Source organism: Mytilus edulis, chromosome 7, assembly GCF_963676685.1.
Source record: "Mytilus edulis chromosome 7, xbMytEdul2.2, whole genome shotgun sequence".
In the NCBI taxonomy this organism is placed as follows: domain Eukaryota; kingdom Metazoa; phylum Mollusca; class Bivalvia; order Mytilida; family Mytilidae; genus Mytilus; species Mytilus edulis.
Window position 1 is genome coordinate 1344674 of NC_092350.1, and position 17313 is coordinate 1361986.

At 30.9% G+C, this 17313-nt stretch overlaps 1 protein-coding gene across 5 annotated transcripts in view; it reads left to right on the forward strand.

Annotated features, from left to right (window-relative positions):
- The window catches only part of LOC139529708 (ankyrin repeat and sterile alpha motif domain-containing protein 1B-like), a 110318-nt gene that overhangs the window by 74312 nt on the left and 18693 nt on the right, over positions 1–17313 (forward strand). For 2 of the 5 annotated variants that reach the window (XR_011665877.1, XR_011665876.1), the window contains 7 exons: positions 2895–3001; positions 3322–3433; positions 3938–4074; positions 5703–5792; positions 7890–8075; positions 9475–9603; positions 11421–11492. Coding sequence is in view for 2 of the 5 variants with exons in the window: in XM_071325560.1 (XP_071181661.1) it covers positions 1397–1532; positions 2895–3001; positions 3322–3433; positions 3938–4074; positions 5703–5792; positions 7890–8075; positions 9475–9603; positions 11421–11492; positions 13498–13515 (987 nt within the window). In the remaining 3 variants the exon portion in view is untranslated. Of the gene's footprint in view, positions 1–1396; positions 1533–2894; positions 3002–3321; positions 3434–3937; positions 4075–5702; positions 5793–7889; positions 9369–9474; positions 9604–11420; positions 11493–12201; positions 12258–13497; positions 13516–13579; positions 13598–17313 lie in introns of those variants that run through there. The other 3 variants (XM_071325560.1, XM_071325562.1, XR_011665878.1) reach the window with 3 other exon arrangements.

A 17313-nucleotide genomic window follows, 5' to 3' on the forward strand; every position in this document is an offset into this window, starting at 1 on the left:
TCTATACATTTTAGGTGGAATGTTTACGAAGTTTAAGCATGTTGGGTATAATGTTCTTTCTAAAGATCAGCCTTTCTTGAATGTTTTAGACCTAGCATGTTAAATCACTTTCCACTTCTTACAGGTACAGAATCAGCATGAATGCCTGTTTAGGGATGCACCTGGGAGGGATTTGTAAAAGTATCAATACTAGTGGCTCCTAACCTTGTTTCACATGTTGCCTCCTGTATTGGTCCTTATACTGTTAAATATCCTCATGATCCTAGGTGCATTCCAGTTGATTTTCACAAATTATAGTTTATCACACTTGCATTACACTTTAAATGATATCTGTTCAGTTAATCACAGTTTAACTAAAGGATCCATGTATTTGTAGCTGAGACTTGGAGAGATCCTAAAATACTTTCTATCACATTTTTATTAGGCTTAAAAGAGTCATTGGATTTTTACTCACAAATTCAGCATTTAAATTTCTTTGACAAGCAAATTTCTGTCCCAACCAACAAACTATCAGTTTAGATTGAAAGAAAAATTCTCTGACCATCCTCTGAAATCTTTAAGTGACATAATTGATACATTATTATGTTCTGAAATATGCATCACATTTAAACAAAAATAATCAATTTAGCATATTTTCAAAAGAGGGATGTCTTTTCATGTGAAATTTATATTAAAGCAATTTTCAACAAGAATTAAAAAATTTCTTAACTATTGCAAGTGTGGTAGACATGAATTTGTAGTGACTTCTTCATCTCCCATTACTTTGAAGAAAACAACAGGATTTAAAAAAAAATCTTATAAATAAAAAGATAATTTGAAGTATTAAAGATTTTGTTTATCTTTATAAATTCAAGTGTAATGATCTAATAAGTCGAGTGATAATATCTACAACTAAAATTGTGTTTAATCAGGAAATCTGTCCTTTATTCAAGTATCAGCCGTGATGTCCTGTTGTCTTCTGCTTGTGTGCATGTCTCTGGAATGTTTTAAATTTATACAAATCTTGTAACAAAATCTAAGAGATGGAGCGGATTTCTGTAAACATTTCTGACCAAAAAGTAAGTCTTTAAAAGTATTATGAAAAGATTAATTTGAAATTTGAAAAAAAAATAACATGCTAAGAGCTAAACTTCTTTTTCTATTTTTAGATTAAAATTTTTATGTTCACTTAGAATTTGTTTACAAGATTAAATTTTGAATGTGGTAGATTTACTGGGATCAAAAATAAATAATTGTAACACTTTGAGATTAAAGAAAGGATAGAAAATATAAATATTTTTGAATCCTAATAGAAAATATAAATATTTTTGAATCCTAATAAAGATTATATTTTTGATCTCTGTAAGTATTGACTTAGTTGACCCCCCTCTGGCATGTAACTATCACTATTCTCTAGATTGCTGACATTATGGCCTCCTTTGGTTCAGGGATAGAAAGAGAATCAGTGTTTGTTGAAAAGTTTGAAGCTTTGTTTACTAAACATCTGGCTGCTCCAGGTAATTTACTTACAGCTAAACATCTGGCTGCTCCAGGTAATTTACTTACAGCTAATAATTTCAGACTATTTCACATTGTTTGACTTCCTGTTATCATCTTAATCTAGAACTACAGCAACCAAATAAAACACATCAACCATTACAGCTTAATTTAGATCTAAAGCTTGAGTTTCTGCCTAACGTTTGGCATAGCATTGGCTTTATGAAGCTTACAGCATTATTCCAAGTTCTTAGTACATCAATTAGTGCACACATGATATCAAGTTTTGTGTTTGTTAAGTGTAAGTAATCGCAATTAAATATAGAGACGCACATAGTGAACTATTAGGCTGAATTTGATTGTACAAACATTGTGAATTTTTAGAGCCAAAGTAATTTTTAGAGCTAAACTAATAAGGTTTCATTTAAAGTCTTTGATTGTTAGTACAATTTACTACTTTAACAATACTTAACTTGACAATAATCAACAATCATTTAAGATATCAAATAAGTTACAAGTTCCTACCTTTTTTGTGCTTATTGATGTAAAATATTTCCAGAAATATCCAGAAGAAGTGGTAAAATAAGATACGATTCCATTTGAGTCGGGCAAATATTTATTTGTTTCAAAAAGATTTCCCACAGTTATCAATGAAACGTCGCTTCAGGTGAATATAAAATATTAAAATCGGTAAAATTCAATGGATCCGAATTTCAGGAACGTTCGATTTACATTATCTGGAAATTCGGGTCTGTCAAAATATACTGGTTTTAACATTTTATTATCACCGGAAGTGACGTATCTTATTTTACCACTTCTTCTGGATATTTCTGGAAATATTTTACATCAATAAGCACAAAAAAGGTAGGAATTTGTAACTACGTAAAAATTTTAAACCTGCAAGCTATCAAAATTAGGTCTCAAAGTTCCCCCCAAAATTTGCTCTCAAAGTCCAGATGTAAAAAATGGCTTCAGCGTTATGACGTCCTAGGAAGGCATCCCAGAAAAAAAAATTAAAATAGCCTTGCCAGTCGTCATAATTATTTGGACTAATGAGACAGCAATCAATCAAGACAATAAAACCAGATGAAACAACGGGAGGTCAATATTGAGTTTTTATGGTCAAATTCGCAAAATTAGATTAATGGCAAATACTTTATTCAGTTCCATTTCTAAAACTGATTTTGGTAAGGACGATTGCAAATTGTTGTCTAGTATTGCTATAAAGTACTCACTGGGATGCTCAACTTTCAAATAAATCCCCCCCAAAAATGCTTAAATTTATACACAACATTCAGAATGATATGATATGAAAATACAGCCATTGTTAAATGTATTCCATCTGGTGTCAGAATTATCTCCAGAATAAGATGAATATAGAGCTGCTTGATACTTAGTCTTATATGTTCTGTTCACAGGTTCAAATCCCACAATCCATAGTGTTGGAGAATGGTTGGAGTCCCTTAGTCTGGGACAGTATGAAAATACTCTGTATGCCAATGGCTTTGATGATACAGATTTTCTGGTAAGGCAGCTGTTTAACTTGTTTAAGGTTTTATTGAGCCATAGGAACAAAATTCACCTTAAACACAAACAATGTCAACACACTGAAAATATAAAGGACACACTAAAAACACTGATGACTGATGGCAGGAGGTTTGCCCCTAGTAGAAATATGACAAGATCATATCTAGTTATTACACAAACAAACAAACAACAACACAGTAAAACTCAGTTCAAAGGGAGTGTGTGTCTGATGTTTAATGTTGGAACAAACTATAATTACTGATTTATTCAATTTTTGTACAACTGCACACATACAAAACTGATATGTTGTATTTTAAGGGAGAGAAAATAATGGAAGAACAAGATCTAGAGTCTATAGGTATCTCAACAGCTGATCACAGAAAGAAGATACTGGACCAAGCTAAAAGACTTCCACAGATTAAACCTATAAGTATGTAGCATATAAATTACTGTGAAGTATAATATAGATTTTAGTCCTGGCAATACATGTACAAGATTTCCTTCTGATAAAATGATAACAAGGCACGTCAACACAAAAGTGAAGCAATTTTAAAATGTTATGTATGTTGGACTGTATATTTTATTTATCAATGTATACATTTGGGGAAAAAATTCACAATTCACATCTAAAGGTAGATAATTGTCTTTTTCTGAGCATTCTTTATAAATCAAGGACAGATAATTACACATATTTTGATAGGACAAGTTGTGTGTTTGGAATTTTTCAAGAAAATAAGGCTAAATTGCATCAGGCAGATGAGGGATATAGGCTTTTAAGTTTCTAGTTTCTCAAGCATAAGGATAATGTTTTTAAAGCTCTTTATAATAATTACAGATGCTGATTGTCCACCAGTATCCCTGGAGGTTTGGCTCAACAGTTTACGTTTACCTCAATACCTAGATAAATTTATTTCTCTCTTTATAATAATTACAGATGCTGATAGTCCACCAGTATCCCTGGAGGTTTGGCTCAACAGTTTACGTTTACCTCAATACCTAGATAAATTTATTTCTCACAAATATAATACAATGGAGAGAGTTCTACAAGTCTGGGAACTTGACCTCAGTACAGTAAGTAAAATATAGAGAGTGAAAAAAGCTTAGTTTAAAAGTAGTTGTTCTGACAGTGGTGAATCTCAACTACTTAGAAGGAGTGTTCATTTACAAAACCATAATCACATTATATACTGTTGATTCAGTTATTTTTTGTGGGTACCAATCAGTGGATTGAACAAAACTTACACTTCCGTGGACATTGCATTTCGTGGATCTGCCAAGTCTGCATACAAGCCTATGGAAAATTTGTATTTCATGGACATTTAATTTTGTGGTTCACCTGTACCTAAGAAATCCATATAAAATTGTCATCCAACGAATAATAATGATTCCACAGTAACTGAGAACAAAAGCAAGTTGATTCAGTGATCATTTTGTGACTCTTGGACTTTTAAGTTTCAGATATTTTATTTTGTTTCATTTTACAGACAAATTCTTAATTCTATTACATTGCTCATTGAGGCATTAGTGGCATTAACTCGCTGCCCTGAGTATGTTGAGTATAGACTATCATAGTACCACAGGAATTATACATGATTGTACTTGTATGCCTTAGTGCTGTCTATATGTAATGGCATGGTATCTTTGTGTATACATCATTGTCATTCATTCATTAAATCATTTATTTGCAAAGTTGCCTTTTTTCCACTTTATACCCAAAACGCATTCAACAATAAGACAAATGAAATAAAAGAAATATTGATGTCAGGTATTGGCCAATGAGACCGCAGAAATATAGAAGATGTCAGGTATTGGTCAATGAGACAGCAGAAATATAGATGTCAGGTATTGGTCAATGAGACAGCAGAAATATAGAAGATGTCAGGTATTGGTCAATGAGACAGCAGAAATATAGAAGATGTCAGGTATTGGCCAATGAGACAGAAGAAATATAGAAGATGTCAGGTATTGGCCAATGAGACAGCAGAAATATAGAAGATGTCAGGTATTGGTCAATGAGACAGCAGAAATATAGAAGATGTCAGGTATTGGCCAATGAGACAGAAGAAATATAGAAAATGTCAGGTATTGGTCAATGAGACCGCAGAAATATAGAAGATGTCAGGGATTGGCCAATGAGACGGCAGAAATATAGAAGATGTCAGGTATTGGCCAATGAGACGGCAGAAATATAGAAGATGTCAGGTATTGGCCAATGAGATGGCAGAAATATAGAAAATGTCAGGTATTGGCCAATGAGACAGAAGAAATATAGAAATATAGATGTCAGGTATTGGCCAATGAGACAGAAGAAATATAGAAATATAGATGTCAGGTATTGGCCAATGAGACAGCAGAAATATAGAAGATGTCAGGTATTGGTCAATGAGACAGCAGAAATATAGAAGATGTCAGGTATTGGCCAATGAGACAGCAGAAATATAGAAGATGACAGGTATTGGCCAATCAGACAGCAGAAATATAGAAGATGTCAGGTATTGGCCAATGAGACAGAAGAAATATAGAAGATGTCAGGTATTGGCCAATCAGACAGCAACCAATTGACAAAAATACATTAAAAAATATATCTAAATAGCAACATACAGTCTTCAACAATAGACGAGTGTCCTTACAATGAGTCAACCTCTAAATCAGCTGAAGTTTGTATAGTTGTGTATACTAACTTTCTTTATTGTTTACAGGTTTTAGATATCTCATCAATAGGTCACAGGAAGAGAATATTGGCCTCATTAGGAGACAGATCTCCTCCAGAAAGACAATTTGCTTCATTGGTAAACACATTTATTTATAAGCCATGTGTCAAAATGTGAAACAGGGTATACCCAAACTCTACAACTTCTTTTCAATTGTGTTTAATGATCAAAATTGTTAAACTTGTGTCAATGTAAAAGTCTGGTGCTATCTTGGTTTTGCTGTGATATAATACATCTTAAGTTGATTCAATAAGATTTCAGAGCATATAACATGATGTAGAGTTGAAGTACTGTAAACATATTTTATTAAAGAAATCATTATATATATAGCTACAAGGGTAAAGACATAAATACAAAATATACAAAAGATTCAATAACTGGGACTAGGAAACAAGAGCAGTGCTCTTATATAAATCTGTCTCCCTAAATTCTAAAATAAAATTACAAGCTATGAACACATGCTGAATAGCAAACGAAGAAATATGTAACAAAATACAGTCAATGATTACAATAACAAAAGGAAAATTATAAGAAAAAATATATAGCAAAGGAAGGGGTGAAAGGTGTTTTTAGAAAAATGAGAGTGTTATTAAAGAATGAAACAAAATTTTTTATATAGGGGAGGAATGAGTAATTAGAATTATTTGATTGTGGATGTGAATCGATTGCTACTTATAATAAAGTTTTGCACAGCTTTAAATATCAGTATGTTTTGTTCTACTGTGAGTCTATCGGAGCCAAAAATTAAGACATTAGTAGAAATTTTGATTGAAATCTGTAGGTTGTGAATGTGTCTTTGGCGAGGTACATTGAATATTTTGCATTTTAATAAGTAGTGATCTGTTGTTTCAGGGTCTCCACAAACACACTTCGGGGATTGTATCAAGTTTCTGTTATAAAGGTGTTTGTTGAGTCCACTACAGTTCATTCTTATTCTCGCATGACATATTTCACCGGATCTGAAACCACAATAATAAAATACCGGCTTAATTTCACGGTTACTTCTAAAATTATTTTTGAAAGCGAGAAGGGAAGGACTACTTTGTAATTCATTTGTCTGCGAGTTCCAGGATTTTACTGTTGATGACAAAAAATAGTTAGAGTATAATGATGCAATAGGTTGAAAATCATTCGCATTACGCGTATTATATTCATATATATTACTGAACCGTTCAGGTAAAATATTATTAAGATAAGATGGAGTAATATTTATAGATGTATATAGAGTTGAAATAATGGTGCTATTGCTTTGATATACTGGTTATTTATAAAAGTTTACAAGAGTTATTGGACTTTTTTCATAATTTACTATTTAACTTTTGAATGCTTTTAAAACAAGGGTTTTGTAATAACAAATATTAAAATCTTAAAATAAAAAGGTTTGCTCTTAATAAATAGAACATACTATGAATTCATTTATATTAGTTACAACCAAATTTATTGATTGAGAAAAATTGTATTTTCCTTAATTTTGTATTTTGTGGTTTTGTCTAAGTTTGCATTTAAATTGGTATAGATTCTCAATTCTTTAGATACCATATGAATAAAAACAGATGTGTAGTCTGTGTCAATAAAGCAGCAATACAAATAAATATCAGACTTCTAGAGCAATGTATAGATATACATAATTTTTTTTTTAAGCATGGCAAGTTATATCTAATTTGTAAAGTAAAAGTTAGTTAACTGAACTATGTAAAGTGAACAAAACTACTGACACGTTCCCTTATTCTGTCTCTTTCAACAATTGTATTACAATTCAAACAGAGTTCACTGTTTTAGCCTAGGCAATAGTGGAGTCTACAGTTGTCAAATATTGTTTAGGTTGCATCAGCCAGACTCTTTTGTGTAAATAGATTATTTGAAATCCATATCTGTTTTAGGTCTGTTATCAACAATTGAAGAGTCCAATTCATATTTAAAAATGCATGCATTTGTTAAGATTATTTTTTAGGTCATCATTTGAAAACTTGAGCAGAAGCAAAAGTATACAAGCGATAGTTTGTCAAGTGTTTTACAAGCTTTATGGAGATATTTGCTTAAGGGGAGGTAATTCTTTACAAATCTTTTTGCTTGTACAGATATTATACCAAAGTTAAAACAGCTAATCTAACAAGGAGCAGGAAAATGTTTTATTAAATTTTGTCTTACATTTATGAATTATTTATTTATTTACAGAAAAAGAAGAGTAGAGTAGAAGACAACCAAGACAAGAAATCTCCATTTACAGACATTAATCTGTTCAAAGATTATACTAAAGTGAAACCATTAACCTCAACCTCTGAAGAGGAAAAGTCTTCCAAACCTCAGACTCCCTCTGTGGAAAATAGTGATAATGACGAAGTCTTCCATAACAATGTCCAGGTATACACTTGAAATTCCACAGGAATGTTTTGGTCCTCACAGGAACATATATATTTACTGGGCTCAACACTACCTAATTGTAACCTTTTTTATAGTCGGGTCATAGGTTTTAAATATACGCAAGGAAATGGACATGTGTTAAAAATGTACTGGTATAATCCTAATACTTTCAGATAATAATAATTAAATGTCATTCAAACTAGTGTTAAAATGATGCCAGTGTATCAAACGTGTAATCTGTCACTTCAAAGTTGTTAAAATTACATTCAATTTATCATAGAATGTTACAGAATGCAAACAGAGTAATAAAATAAGTGGCACCAATTGCATTCCTAAATTCTAAAACATAAAACACTTCCTATCAAATAAATCGCTTTTATTTTGGTAATTTTATGTGACAAAATGTATCTACTTTATGATAAAACTTGTATTTATTTACAATTATAATTATGTGGTTGATTTATTGACCAGTTTCAATAGTTTTTCAGTCAGATGCCACCAAATTCCATAAATCTTGTGAAGCTTTGTGGCGTCCGAAAATTTATCAATTTTATACTGAAAAGCCTATCAGATTCATTCCCCATTAGATATACTGTTCCCAGATCCTTTCAAACACAGATAAAACTTTTAACACAAGCGCAAGCAAAATTTTTGCTTCGTATATTGGTATCATATCATTAGCGTTGTCATTGTCGTCATCATTGTCGTCCGAAGACACTTAGTTTTGGAACAATAACTTTAGTTTAAGTGATTGGATCTCTAAGAAATTTAGACCCAAGGTTTGAAACCACAAAAGGAAGGTTGGGATTGATTTTGGGGGTTATGGTTCCAACAGTTTAGGAACAAGGGACCCAAAAGGGGTCAAAATAAGTATTTTTAGTTTCCAGACAATAACTTATGTGTAAATGAATGGATCTGTCTGAAATTGGACCACATGGTTCCTTCAATAAAAGGAAGGCTGGTATTGATTTTTGGGGTTATGGCCCAAATTGTTTAGGAATTAGGGGCCAAAAACAATACTTTTCTAATACTTTGTATAAATTGCTTATTTTTATACCAATTTCAATGGGGTTTTATTCTTGAATTCTTGGGGTTCTTAAATATGCTGAATCTAACCATGTATTAAGTTTTTGGAATTTGGTCCCCGTTTTTAAATTGGTCCACATGAGGTCCAAAGGGTTCAAAATTAAACTTTGTTTGATTTCATCAAAAAATTGAATTAATGAGGTTCTTTGATATGCAGAATCTAACCGTGTATTTAGATTTTGAATTTTAGGTTCCGTTTTCAAATTGGTATAAAGCAGCGCCCTGCAGAACATTTGGTTTGTTGTTGATTTGATTTTACTGATTAGTAAATGTTGTCCATGTTATATAAAACCAATTTCTATGTTTTTTTCAGGGTAAGAGCATCAAGGACTCATCGATACACATCCGACCTCCACACCAAGCCAATACAACAGCTCCTATAAAACAATGGAGACATCGACCTGAGATGTTAATCAAAGGATGTTGTAACTATACAGCACAGGTAAGTTAAAGTGGCAACATCTACCTGAAATATTTGATTCTTTAACACAGATATGTTACATCTATTGCCTGATACCATACCGTTAAATGGACAAAAATACGGAAGAAAACTGCATCTTTGTCTATTGGCTGAGTAAACTGCAATGACATCTATTAAGATAGGATATGAATTTATTTTTATTAAAGTGTCATGTATTGATCTTACACAATATAAGGGTGTAAATTGATAATATTGTGTTATGTCTTTTAAATTTAGGACAGGTAGCATCCTTTCTATTATATTTACAAATTTTATCCCTACTTTTGAGATAAACAAAACATTGTATGATTGCATACTACATTCAAAACATATATCCATGAGAAATTTATTAATGAATTTTATTCTCAGATATTCAAGTTTGAAATTCTGAAATAGAAAATTGTGCATGGTGCATGGTGCATGAATGTATAATGTGTTTTATAAATTTATATCTGTATTGGTATTGTATCTGTAATATTTTAAGTGAAGTTATCTTCCTTTGTCCATAATTGTAGTTGGACCTATTCTTAGTCATAAGAAACCTCAAATTAAAAAAAATAATGCATATGTTTTTTTATTACTCAATGGATAGTTTTCATTATAAAACTTATGTACATATACTTCCAGGAAGCAATTTCCTGACATATTTTCTGTATGCAAAGTGACCTCAGTGTGACCCATCTAGTGAAAATCCTGTGATCGCAATATGCATGGATGTCCTTAAAATAAACTTTAATCTGATTGTACATGTTAAACACATGCTCAATATCCTTGCTTTTTTGTTGATTGTTGACAAACAGGTGACAATTGTTAAACTTTGGCTCAAAACACAAACTTTAATTGCCTGCCATTTTTTCATAACAACACCATGAACACTGACCGATTGAAAAAAAATTGACGATGAAATGAAATTTATGCGAAAAAAATGATAAAATCGTGCACAGAAGTTTATGATGTGTGTATGTATTGGTTCAAGAATTGGAATAACATTATTTTTCACCGGTCACTCGTTTCATATGACTTTAAGTATTGCATTGCAATCTTTGACTTTTTTTATATGCAAAATGCATGCTATCTGTACACTTCATTGTTTGATTTTTCGCTGTTTCTGGTTTGATGATATTTACTCAAAATTGTGAACTTCCATGTTTCTGTTTTTAGGACACTCTTCTCTAGATCATACGGTTTAGAACTCTTCTCTAGATCATACAGTTTAGAACTCTTCTCTAGATCATACAGTTTAGAACTCTTCTCTAGATCATACGGTTTAGAACTCTTCTCTAGATCATACAGTTTAGAACTCTTCTCTAGATCATACAGTTTAGAACTCTTCTCTAGATCATACAGTTTAGAACTCTTCTCTAGATCATACGGTTTAGAACTCTTCTCTAGATCATACAGTTTAGAACTCTTCTCTAGATCATACAGTTTAGAACTCTTCTCTAGATCATACGGTTTAGACGCTTCTCTAGATCATACAGTTTAGAACTCTTCTCTAGATCATACAGTTTAGAACTCAGTTTAGAACTCTTCTCTAGATCATACAGTTTAGAACTCTTCTCTAGATCATACGGTTTAGACGCTTCTCTAGATCATACAGTTTAGAACTCTTCTCTAGATCATGCAGTTTAGAACTCTTCTCTAGATCATACAGTTTAGAACTCTTCTCTAGATCATGCAGTTTAGAACTCTTCTCTAGATCATACAGTTTAGTACTCTTCTCTAGATCATACAGTTTAGAATATATAAACAAGTTATTTGTTTTAAATTTACATTCGATTGTTTCTGTATATTTTCAGTATCTTGGATCAACCTTGGTCAAAGAATTAACTGGTACGAGTTCTACAATAGAAGGCATCACAAAGTTAAAGGTAGGTTTACATTCTTTATAAGGTAATGCTCCTGGTACTGGTAGTTAATTTGCTAGAACAAATCTTGAATAATGCCTGCCTTTATCACATTATGTGTGCATTTGTTTTGCATAGCAAAGCAGCAACTTTACAGAGCAGGTCAGGCCTAGCGGTCATATAAATTTCAAGAACAATAATCATACTTCAAATAAGAATTCTACCAATCAAATTCAAGATTCAGTTTTCAAGCTCAAATTTGGACTCCCAAGTACTGAGTAAGGTTTGTGGCGGAGAGTCCAGAAAGTTAATAATGTGAGAATTTTGTTTTCACAATAAATGGGAATTATACTCATTCATTGATAAAGGATATAGAATAGTGGATATATTTGTTCTTTAAGGATATAGAATAGTGGATATATTTGTTCTTTAATGTTATGAAGGTAGTATAATTCAAGATTTCTTTTCTGGTTTTCAAGAAAAATTGTGTTTGCAATTTGTTAGAATTTATAGCTAGAAATTAGAGCTACTAAATAAAACACTTAGTTGGAATTAAATTATATTTAAGACTTCATTCAAGTTTAAATGGAGCTTCATTTAGAGAAAAGTAGCTATTAATTGCATCACATGTTATTAATTTTCCTTTATTTTAATGTAACAATTTTGTTTAATTACTAACAGACTAAGTTTAAAAGGAAAATCCAGGTTGGTTGTAAATATCAGTTGGTGTCAGAAGATGTCTGCATGTTTTTAACCTTCTTTAAATCTTAAATTGTTTTGTTACAATATTTAAATATAATAAAATTATCCTTTAATCCTCCCCTCACCCAATATATTTTCACTTTTAGTTAGTTTTATGTTGTTTCAGTTTGTTATATTTTTTCAGCTTTTTCACATTTTTTGTTTTTTTCCAACTCAGATTGAGTTACCTCCCTTATGCCATATTTCATGTTCTCTGTATCATGTTGTGAAATCTACCATCTTGTTTAAAAACAGTTTAACCATGTTTACATTGCTTTAGTTCTGTTCAGTTTCTTGTATTTTCTTCCATTAATTTTGGAGCACTACCCTAGGGTATAGTTCTTTGATTTAAAGCAGCATTATGTTTGAAAGGATATAGTTTTCTGTTCTTCCATTTCTGAAAAAAATAAGTTTTGTCAACAATTGTCTTGTAAACTCTGTTTTGCATTGTTTTCTATCCCTCGTCAGCAAAAGCATATCATTTAAAAAATATTAAGTTCAACTTCTAATTATAGAAATGGGAATGAAAAAAAGAATCTGTTTCACAAAAGATTGCCATTTTGAAAAGCAGGGGTTTAGTAATTGAAATATTGATATGTTCTGTCTATTCAGTGCATAGAGAATAATACACGGATTTTGCCATGTTTTATATGCTTTATCATATATTTCAACAGAAGAGTATTATATTATATGAACTGTTTTCTGATCCATAGCACTGGGTTACCTTGAGTTCTACTTTTGTCTTGTTTCAAAGGCCTTAAAAGAACTGCTCAATTACTTATCCGAAGCACCTGGGTTACCTTACAATTTGCGTGCTGTTTTTTTAAAAATATTTTGTTTATTATTGTATTTTTTTGTGTGTTTTGTATTTTTTATAGATCAATTTAGTGTGCCAAAAAATATGAAAAATTGACGTTTGTGGCCTCACATACCAAACAATGACATCATTCAATAAATTGCGTCATGCCCAAATGACCGTTCTATTGGACCTATTTTGAGGAAAATTTTTCTTAACCAAAAAAAAAAAACTAAAAAAAAGAAAGAAGTAGGGGTGTGATAAAAGGTATGCAATAAAGGGTGTGCATCAAAGTTGCGCGATATGTATTCAACAGGTGGCTATTTATCACATATGCAAAACTACTGTATTTACTACTAAACATATGATAAAAGTGTATATTGAAACCTACCTACTACAGAAATACAAACAAGGTTTATACCCTAATAGAACCTTTATATTAAGGTGTACAACGATTATAGGAGATTTATTGTGTATGTATTGTGTATTTAGGCACACAGTCCCCGATTGGTAAATATTTCCACAAATTATATATATGTCAATATTGCTTATGTACCTATATCTAATTTATTAGAATTACAAACGACAACAAGTAAGACTAATTTGAATTTAATTTGCTGGCTTGTCAAACAATTGGCATGTTTCTATGATTTAGAGTGGACTTACATATTTATATTTTGGACCAATGACTTGTATTCTTCTTTTATATTTATACTGACTATTATTTTTGTTTGCCTCAAGATGGATGATTTGAATTATTGAATGCCTTACCTTTATACACAATCAAAAAAATTATCTGCTGATCAGCATTTTGATGATTTAGTACTTTTCTCTTCATTTCTTTTTTTTCTTTTAATGATGAATGATATGCCATATATATCATAAATAAAGATGTATATATACTAGTCATTCTAATGACAACTTTTGCATTATGAATTGTAAATCATACAAACAAACTACTTTGAATTGTTTACAATATATGTACTATTGTATTATATAGCAGCCTTTATAGTTAAAAAAAAAAGATAAAGCTATATTCTCAAAAAAGTGTGTTTTCTTTATGAAGACTTAATTGGAAAATAAGAAAGTTGGCTTTTCTTAGATAGAAGTCTGTTTTGGGATTTAAAATAATCCCACCAAACAAACAGACAGTCGTGTCAGGCATTAGATGTCTGTTATATATGAATTTGTTATTTATACTGAAGAATCACATCAATTCAATTGATCTACAGTGAAATTATACAGACAGTACTAATAGTAGAGCTTTAATATCTTTTCCCTTATAAACGCTTTAAAACCTCCAACTGCTTTTAATTATTTTAAAATTTACTCCAATGTATTTAATAATAAACTATACTTTTATTAGTTTTATAATCCATATATTATGAACCAGCTTTATTTGATAAGCAAAATTTAATGTACATGATAATTTATGGAAAAAAGAACAGTTCTAATGTCTTCTTTGTTGTTTAATTTTATAACAGTAAATTGAAGCTAAAACAGCAAGAGTTATTCCTCTTGAAACACCTTGTTAGTACAATTTACATGAACTAAAAGTTAAAAAGAAGTACATTTTCTAAGAAGTATGATTTTTACTATGTACTAATTAATGTTTTTTTGAAGAGTAACTCTGATCAGACATGTGTTTTTGTTTGGATTTGTTAGAATCAAACAACAGGTTGATAAATATATAAATAAATGATGTGGTATTATTGCCAATAAGACAAAATCTCCACCAGAGACCAAATGATGTGGTATTATTGCCAATAAGACAAAATCTCCACCAGAGACGAAATGATGTGGTATTAACATAGTAATAATGTTTTGTTGTAAAGTTTGACAAGTGGTTTCCTCTCTTCTGTTTGTTATACCTGCATCAATTAGATTAAGATTTAATTAGATATAAGAAGAAGTGGTATGAGTGCCAATGAGACAACTCTTCATCCAAGTCACAATTTGTAAAAGAAAAAACATTATAATTTGTTCAGATTTAGGAAGTTAGCACTCTTGGATGTATAAAAAATTGCGAGAAAATACAAGGGGAGAAAAACAGATACCCAGAATCTACCACTCTATTATTGAATATGGTTTAATGAAATTGTTTGAAAACTAAACATAATAATCGAATGCAAGTTAAGTTGGAGTTTGACATCTAGAGTAATGCCCCTTCGTTATAAGTAAAAGCTAAATTTTAGTGTATTGCACAATCATTTGGATATTCAATAAAATCTTTTGACTTGTAATGGTGTAACTTACCAATAAACCATATTGGAATAACAGTTTGACAAACTTTACATAGGTTAGATTCTATAGTTGTGCTATTAAATTAGATAGTTTGAAAAAGCAGGTAAAGATAGTTTTGGGTTTAAAATTGATGATTAGTTACTCTTTTGTTCATATGTATCAATACACTGAAAAGTTGAATAATCATTTAGTCTCAACTAGCATTAAAGTGAGACATACATGCTGTTGCAGTAGTAGGCTCAGGGGGGAGTTAACTTTTTTTAAATTTCATGAATCAGTCATACAAACCAGACATATTGTATTGGCAGTTAGTCGATATATATTGTACTGCATGAAATTTTTTTTTTTAAATTCAAACCTAAAATATGTTTAGCGACAAATTTATTCACACCCATTTTAAGTGAACCAATTGATACTTATAATTCCTAATTAATTGCTTTATTTGATTTTCAAATTAATTGAAAGTAAATTTTGTTTACTCTTTCAATTAGCATTACTGACTTTGATCATTCTATCAACACGTATAGCTACTCTTGTTAATCTATGATCCGTGCCTTATCAATTTCATTTTCACTATAAGGTTCTGTGATCCGTGCTGGAATCTCGTATATTGGGCATTTGATAACTTACACAACTATGAACTAAGTTGTATTTGTTATATACATTAAACAAACTTATATCTTTTTCCCTTATTTGTGATTGCTCTTCGTTCATGCTGCTTTGGGCGATTATTCCGCATTCATTCCCGAACTGACAAACGGTTGCATACATCATTTCACTAGGCAAATCTAATGTGTATTGGACCGTGAACAAGTACCATCTATATTATGATGACATCAAATTGTGGCAAGATGATTTAATTAATCGCCTTAATTACTTCTCATTCTGGTGTACGTTTCTACAATTTACATCATATTTGATGTCCACGATCGAGAATAAACGTTCCCTACTTTGAAGTTTATGTGAAAAGCTTGATTTAATATGTACAGAATGGTTCATCATTAATTTTTCCTGTTTTTTGAATAAGTCTGTCTCTGCATGAAGAAGTCGCCATTAACTGACCTATACAAAATGTTTGTAGTATTGGTTTAGAAATAGAAAATCAAAGGATGTCGATTTCGTACTTTCTGATTGATGTTGATTTGGAAATTTCTGACATTATTGGATTGTATGCAGCGCATCATATTGTATAGAAGTAATGAATCCTGTTTTTCCTCGGCAAGACTCATCCAACCTTACTTAACTCAATTGAGCGTACCTACGATTTTACACAAATCGGTGTCATTACTTTGCGTCTATTATAATAGATGACCCGCACAATGAAAATTAAATTTTCTTCTTCAGTATTATTTGAGTAATTCATCTTATAAAAGGTTTAATTTCTTTCTCTTTTTATTCCGTTGTAATCTGATTCTAGGCTTTTGAATACTGAATGAAATTGACATTTTATCAAAATAGATTAAATATCAGATTCTTATACAGAAATAGATTTGAATAGAAAGATTCTGTAAAAACCTCTATCAAGGTTGAGAAAGACTATAAAAAATATGGGTACTATCTAGTATATCCAACCTTATAAACCTTGAATGAATGTTACTTTGGGTGGTATGACAAAAAAATCACAATTTTAAGTTTTATACCAAGTCCTGTTCTTGTGAAGACTAAGAATTTCATGGAAAACAATTATTTTGTATATAGAAAAAAGAAGATATGGTATGATTGCAAATGTGACAACTCTCCACAAGAGACCAAATAACACAAAAAATGAACAACTATAGGTCACCGTGGCCAATTTCACAAAATATTCTAGTAGAAAAAGAATGCAACTAGATTTTTATGAAAAAAATAAAATCTGATGTGATATAGGGCAGACTTAAATAAGAGGCTTTAGAAAACTTCCCAGACTCTGTTGGTGCCATTTAATCTATTTTATAGTAACTATGAGTCAAACAGCACAGCTTTTATTAAGATCAATTTATACCATTGTGAATAGTATGATGTTAGGGGTACAACACCATGCAACGTTGAAATCAAACTAGGTCAGTTGGGGTGTAATAATCTCAA